Here is a 7,564-nt window from a genome sequence, read left to right on the forward strand (position 1 = left end):
CCGACGCCATATAACCGTAAATAAAATGTGTTGAGTACGTCGTTAAATAAACGATTTCTTTAGTTAGTTTCTAGAGTACTGTGCTAAAACACGCAATTTCCAGATCTTCAAAAAATATACAAGTCTCAACTTACCTCAACCGCTACTAAAGTTGATCTGACAGCACTACATAATGGCCGTCAGTAGTAAGGGAGTAGTAGGTGGTAGCCCGAGTACTCTGGCAGTAGCCCGAGTACTCTGACTGTAAGAGAGCTAGACGGACATTTGGACATAAACACGCTCTCATTACAGTCAGAGACCAGCCTATGTCTTTTATTGGCAATTCCTGACTACCACACGGTAGGCAACGAGTCCCGCTCTAATACCACAACAATCCTATGTTTGACGTCAAATACCTTTACATCAATCATTTTCGAGTTAAGTGATACAAAAAAATCCACATATTAATCACTAATACACTTACTACAGAAAGAAACCCGACAGCACCCACATTCAACTACGCTTCGTGACACTCCGTCGCAACAATTGCAAAGCTCTGCGATCTATTTCGAGACGTAGACCACGTGATCGCGCACTGGGCGATTCCGCCTTGTGCAGCAGTTACAGGGGCCGTCTCATATCAAGCGAAGTTACGACATGGATTAGTTTCGTTTTGTGTTTCTGCGATGGAACGTGCATGCTGTAAAGAACGTTTCGAGGATAAAAGTGGACGGTTGCGTAGAACAGGAATTTGTACACAATTCAAAGGTGGGCCCAGTGCTGCACAGACATTAAGTGATGTTTTTGATGTAACTGTCACTCCCGAAAAGGAATTATTCGTCTGTGTCCAATGTAGTTTGACGATTCGTTCCTTGGACACAAAAAAAAAAACAATTGTCAACTGTGGAGATAAAATTTAGAAAAGTTAAAAAACCAGGCTCATACATAGCCACAAAACTACCAGCCACCCCAAGTGCCCGACAAACACCAAAGCGACAGAGAGTGATACACACGCCAAGCAGGCATACCAGTCGTAGATCAAAGACTTTTTCACCTGGAGAAAAGGTGAATATAATATTGTGTGTGTGTGTGTGTGTGTGTGTGTGTGTGTGTGTGTGTGTGTGTGTGTGTTACGTTTACGAGTTTTAGATTAGTGTAACTTCAAAACAGACATGCAGATGTTGCTATTGAGCATAAAAAGTCGCCAGGTTATCTTTTAAATTCCAAAAATTCGATGAACCCATTTATTTTCTATCAAAACATGATTTATTCAATGACATTCTGTTTACGGGTGCAAATGTATATTATTTAAAAACATATTTACATGCTTTATGTACAGTATTAATATGAGACAAGCAATTTGTTTCAATGTTCAATCAAATCTGTTTTTATTAATTCTTTAATTCTATATATAGGTGTCTACATCTGTGAAGAGCAGTCAACTGCGACAGGCACTCATCATCATCAGCAAGTCCAAGTACCACACTGGATTCCGTCGCCTGTTCAACAGCAGCAAGGCTGCAAAAAAGGCCGCTGTTAGAGTGATTTGTGAGGTTGTACGAAAAGAAGCAATCAATTTTGCTAAAACATTCGGAAACAAAAACAATAGTGCGATTGAGGACATCACCAACTTCAGTTGGGAAATTGTTTTAAAAGATGCATGGCATTTGTGCCCCACTTTGATTAAAATCATAATAGCTGCATTGACGAAGAAAGAAAACTGGAAAACAATAACGAGAAGAAGGGGTAAAACAATAATTTCTGCTAAACCTCTTGTTGGGTCACTTCTCTGCATTGTTGGTTTCATTCGAAGCTACCAGTGCAATATACTTCAACGGATGGTTTCATTATTGCTTTGGCTAGGAGGATGCAAAACAAAGGTAATGTAAAAAAGCTTTTTGATGTTTATAATGTTTAAAAATGTGAAAGACACACACACACACACACACACATACACACACACACACACGGATCCAGGAGAATTGTTGGGGACCAGTACACAACAAGGTACCCCTGCTGATGTAAAGATATAACGGCCTTCCTCTAAGACTACGGCTTGGAATGATAAAATATTTGACACCCAAAAGCCGACGATCATTCAAAGCGCTCTAGTTTCATCGTTACTCGCCCCCAATACATTTAAACTCTGTAAACCAAGTACCATTTAAAACCTCACTATTTACTTGGTCCCATGGGTGTGCAGTTTACAGGTTTGACAGGTGTCAAAATAACATTTAACTATTTACATTAGAATGAATGCAGTGGCGCAACAATAATTGTCTAGTATGGATAACATAAACCTACCTGTCTGGTAAAGAGCAAATCACGTTAGCATCAGTCAATCCCAAGACAGTGTCAATGTCAGCCTTTATGTCTGATGTTGCAGTAGCTGTTAAAATCAACGCTGGACATTCAAAGATGCTCTGAAGAACACTCACTTTTCTATAATCGTCTCTAAAATCCAAGCCCCTGTAATTTAATTGTACACAATTAATCAATTATATATATATATATATATATATATATATATATATATATATATATATATACAAACAATTGTTGGTCATGTAAACAATATTAAGTATCTGTTTGAAAAAAAAAAAAAATTGTTTGTCATGTATGCGTCACATTATGTAATAAAACATAAGGTATGTAAGTTTTAATCAAGTCAACAAACTAAAGGTATGTGGGTGATATTATTAATGATCTGCTTATAGTTTATCTCTGAAATCCATGTAGCATGACATATCTTAAACCATATTTATAACATTTGTAAACAGACTCTGACTTTTAAATAAATTATTTTATGCCAAAATATAACTTATTGGGAATATCGCACCATTTTGGTATGCAATGCTCCTCGTCGTATGCAATTACACACAGTTTTTTCCCGTAGACCTCTTGCACTATGTTCTTCCAGTATTTTGATGTTATGGCCTCTGGAGATGCAAACAACACAGTTGATTTACCTTGCTTTATGTCTGAAATTGAAGTATATTTTGTGACATATAAGAATGCGCTAGTGAAAATATCCGTAGCCCTAAGCAACTGACAGCAATGTGCCATTTGAAAATAAAACTAATGTTAACTGGGCAGATGTACTTTTTCTGATGAAGAGAGTGCCAAATAAGAGACTTTTTATTTTATTAGGGCACCTCCGATAAACATTTTGCATTTAAGACATCCGTGATCCCCTGTAAATGCACCCAACTTAGTACGGTTAATCTTGACAATATACAGATTAACCGGTTTATAATCAATTACAAAGACTAGTACATTACTGATGCACAGATAGCAGTATTAATCATATTAATAGTAAATTTACAAATATATATTTATATATTTTAACTTGGAATGAATGTCGACATACATAATTAATAGGAAATGATGCATAAACAATAGCAAATTTACAAATAAATAATTGTTTGGTTTCAATTTGAAAGGAATATCGATCTACAAAATAGAAATGCAACATATGAAAGCCAAACGGCCCATTCAGACTGAAATTTGCAGACTATTACTAGGGCCACTTAATTTGTATCTTTAATGTATGAACCGAAAATGCTTATGTAAGATGGTATCGGAAAAACAATTAAAGATGTAAACGGCACACATTACCATTACTCACCATTAACGGATTCGCTTTCCATATGTTCATATATACCATGGGCACTGATATTATGATCCCGTAAAGACTTCACTTGATTTTTTATTAGTGACGTCAGTGGTGACACAACTAAGCTAGTGTGTAATTTCCCCGTGTGCATCTTAAAAAAACAGGAAAATTTTAATATTATGTAGCTTATCGGTCAGTAACATAATTCCATTCTTCTTTTGATTGATATGATTGTAAAACGTACAGGTTTATAGATATGTATATGCTTATATGCAAGTAAATATTATAACACCAAACATGTCTTTGTTTTAACTGTTTAAAATGTAAAAATTGTTTGAATTTTTTTTTTAATCGGAGAGGTTATTATTTTCATAAACAAATCAGCAGCAACGTCAGTCAAAAAAGAACTTGTAAATCAGCGACAAATATCATTGTCGTACTGTTAACTGCCAATGCGTATCGATGGGTAATCTCATTAATTGTGGCTACATTCTACGTTGAAAAAAGTTGTAAACCTTTTTTTAAAACTCCCACACCCCCTCTCGTTCTGAGTACAGTTTGTGGCCCTGATCAGAAATCGTGGTAGCGTACTTGAACATCAAACTGATATAAGCAGGTTAATTCCCGACATCGGACCTGGCAGTCATTTGTGGCCATACATGCATACGGCGAAACTCATCGCCATCGGTCCCTAGGCGTCAGCTTGTCTACTATGACGGGAACTCCTGTCTACAGCTGATCATTGAGTATTGTGTTACAGAATCGGTCTTTGTTCAGTTGTTGAAAACAATTGGGCTGTGTTCTACGTAGGTTAATTCATTGTCAATAATTATTAACTACCATACATATATGTGATTTACATTTGCTTGGATAAAACGATCGTTCATATGAAATTAGTTATTAAGCAAACAGAATACTTACAACCAACCCAAAACAAAATTTGAACTATTTTTATTACTTAATTTACTAGTATCCTACCGCCTTTTTTTTCTATATTTTTCTTTTTAATGAGATATTACACCACAGTTTCACATTTGAGTCATTTCCGCATATTTCTTAGGGAGTGGGTTTCAGCTCAGTCGTTTGAGTGTTCGCGTCGCAGGATCGAACAACCTCGATGGATCCATTCAACCGATTGATTTCTTTGTCGTTCCAACTAATGCACCAGAACTGGTCAGTGGCCTGTGGGAAAGTACATATAAAAGATCCATTGCTAATGTAGCGGGTTTCTTCTCCAATACTCATATCAGAGTTACCAAATGTTTGACATCCAATAGCTAGTGATTAATAAATCAATGTGCTCTAGTGGTGTCGTTGAACAAAACAAATTTCAATATTTTTTAGTTTGATCTGAATAGCAAAACAACTATAAGATAAGTTTTAAAGATCGAATGAGCTATGCACCGATTTTGCAGTAACAAGCATTGCCATCCTTCCCCTTAACGCCTCAGAATACATCTTATGATACCCCATCCCCTGAAGAGCGTTACGTAATTGTTGAAAAAAAAAACCCCACACACACACACTCTACTACTGTACTAATGACTAATTCATAAGCATAAAATAATCAAATTAAATTACTACTTACTTTATCTTTCATAAGAGGAGGCAGTACGTAGCACATACTTTTGCCGTATCCTGTCGATAACACCCCAAATGTATCCTTCAAATTCAAAATAGAATCAATAATTTGTAATTGTTTTGGTTTAATGACGTAATGAAATCCAAATTCATCCAAAACGGCATTAGCCAACTCTTCCATGTCGTAACTTCGCTTGATATGAGACGGCCCCTGTAACTGCTGCACAAGGCGGAATCGCCCAGTGCGCGATCACGTGGTCTACGTCTCGAAATAGATCGCCGAGCTTTGCAATTGTTGCGACGGAGTGTCACGAAGCGTAGCTGAATGTGGGTGCTGTCGGGTTTCTTTCTGTAGTAAGTGTATTAGTGATTAATATGTGGATTTTTTTGTATCACTTAACTCGAAAATGATTGATGTAAAGGTATTTGACGTCAAACATAGGATTGTTGTGGTATTAGAGCGGGACTCGTTGCCTACCGTGTGGTAGTCAGGAATTGCCAATAAAAGACATAGGCTGGTCTCTGACTGTAATGAGAGCGTGTTTATGTCCAAATGTCCGTCTAGCTCTCTTACAGTCAGAGTACTCGGGCTACTCTGACAGTAGGATAACTAGACGGACATTTGGACAGTTATCAACGTTCTCTAACCGTCAGAGACCAATCTATATAAATTCTGCGCAATCGCTGCCTACCAAATGGTAGTCAAAGATTCCCACTCCAATACAACAACAGTCCTACATTAAATACCTTTAAATAATTTTCGAGTTCCATGATAAAAAAAAATCACATTAATGACTAATATATACACTAGCCTACAGGAAGAAAGCCGACAGCACCACCTTTCAGTAATGTTCCAGTTAAAATACGTCAGAGTACTTGGGCTAGTATTTGTTATGCCGAAATAAGGAAATCATTCACTGCATCAAAACGAGCCCGAGTACTCTGACTGTAAGAGAGCTAGACGGACATTTGGAATACTAGTAGTCAATTGATTTAAATGTCGCATAAAAGCCAGTCTAGCAAGCGTTGGCGACAATTGGTTGTCATGGCTGTACTTACCCCTGATATGAATCTGTGAACAAATAAAACTTCATTAAATATAATATGTTCAGATATATTATCACAATGACGAAATAAAGCTCCACAGTTTTCCAGTTGTACTGTATCTTGTTATTTCTTACAATACTTAATTTTATACTTCTTACAACAATTCTACTTGAGCAAAACTTCAATGTAGTAAATAGCCATGGGTGGCTTTTTTTAGTTAAAAATAACTCTGATGATTGATACCTGAGTGGGCAGGGTCCGCAGCGACACCTGTCGAGAGGGAAGTTTATCAAAATGTACCCAGACTGAAACGTACCGAACCAAAATGTAATAATTTTGGTCAATACGTACCCACATTTTTGTCAAGACGTACCCATGCCAAAGTGTAGGCCTACCTAACAAAACGTACCCATATTTCGGTTAAAACGTAGCCTATTAATATGTAATACGCTAAACTGATAAACATTATTGCAGCTGATGAATACGTACCCAAACCGAAACGTACCCAATTTGGGTAACACGTATCCATTCCAAAACGTACTCATGTTTTGGTCAAAACGTACACTATTTATACCTCGTACACATTATTTTACAATTAATTTTCAACAGGTTTTAAAAAACCCGAATCTAAACAAAAACGTACCTAAATGAAAATGTACCTTACGAAAATGTACCCATATTTGGACAAAAGGTACTCAAGAAAATTATAGTTTGCAGAGAGTAATAGAGAATAACTGGTTACTTCTTTATATATCGGTTTTATCCTACGAAGGCATAGTTCAGTTTCTAGAGTACTGTACTAAAACACGTTATTTCCAGATCTTCAGAAAATATACAAGTTTTTTTTTTTAAATGTAAAGCTATGTAGATTTATACAAATACAAAATCCTAGTAAAACGTTGGGGTTGTTTTACACGGCATCATATGTAGCAATATAAAACAAACTGCATTCAAATCGGCCTTTTATTTATATATTTTTTAATTCTCCACTTTTCCTTCATTTCTTCTCATAAAATCTCTCTTTTTATCCGACCGGCCTCGGTGGCGTCGTGGTTAGGCCATCGGTCTACAGGCTGGTAGGTACTGGGTTCGGATCCCAGTCGAGGCATGGGATGTTTAATCCAGATACCGACTCCAAACCCTGAGTGAGTACTCCGCAAGGCTCAATGGGTAGGTGTAAACCACTTGCACCGACCAGTGATCCATAACTGGTTCAACAAAGACCATGGTTTGTGCTATCCTGCCTGTGGGAAGCGCAAATGAAAGATCCCTTGCTGCTAATCGGATAGAGTAGCCCATATAGTGTCGACAGCGGGTTTCCTCTCAAAATCTGATCCTTAA

The 7,564-nt window shown here is 37.0% G+C and overlaps 2 protein-coding genes across 2 annotated transcripts in view; one reads left to right on the forward strand and one right to left on the reverse strand.

Moving 5' to 3' along the window:
- The first annotated feature begins 665 nt into the window (after positions 1–665).
- Positions 666–2,003, forward strand: LOC121371367. The gene is made up of 2 exons (XM_041497243.1): positions 666–875; positions 1,395–2,003. Exons 1-2 carry the CDS (start codon positions 666–668, stop codon positions 1,866–1,868), a joined length of 684 nt encoding a protein of 227 aa, XP_041353177.1. The 3' UTR covers positions 1,869–2,003.
- Positions 2,004–6,436: 4,433 nt separating this feature from the next.
- Positions 6,437–7,564, reverse strand: part of LOC121371439 — a 130,793-nt gene continuing 129,665 nt past the window's right edge. Inside the window, exon 13 of the mRNA XM_041497369.1 lies at positions 6,437–6,493. Coding sequence (XP_041353303.1) covers positions 6,437–6,493 — 57 coding nt within the window. The remainder of the gene's footprint in view (positions 6,494–7,564) is intronic.

The sequence above is a fragment of the Gigantopelta aegis genome, chromosome 1 (assembly GCF_016097555.1).
Source record: "Gigantopelta aegis isolate Gae_Host chromosome 1, Gae_host_genome, whole genome shotgun sequence".
NCBI lineage: Eukaryota > Metazoa > Mollusca > Gastropoda > Neomphalida > Peltospiridae > Gigantopelta > Gigantopelta aegis.

Bases quoted from the DNA above. Each gene is read 5' to 3' on its own strand.
- LOC121371367 (XM_041497243.1), top strand. From the start codon at position 666: ATGGAACGTGCATGCTGTAAAGAACGTTTCGAGGATAAAAGTGGACGG. The intron at 876-1,394 runs GTCAACTGTGGA...TTCTATATATAG, and splicing joins ACACAAAAAAAAAAACAATT to GTGTCTACATCTGTGAAGAG.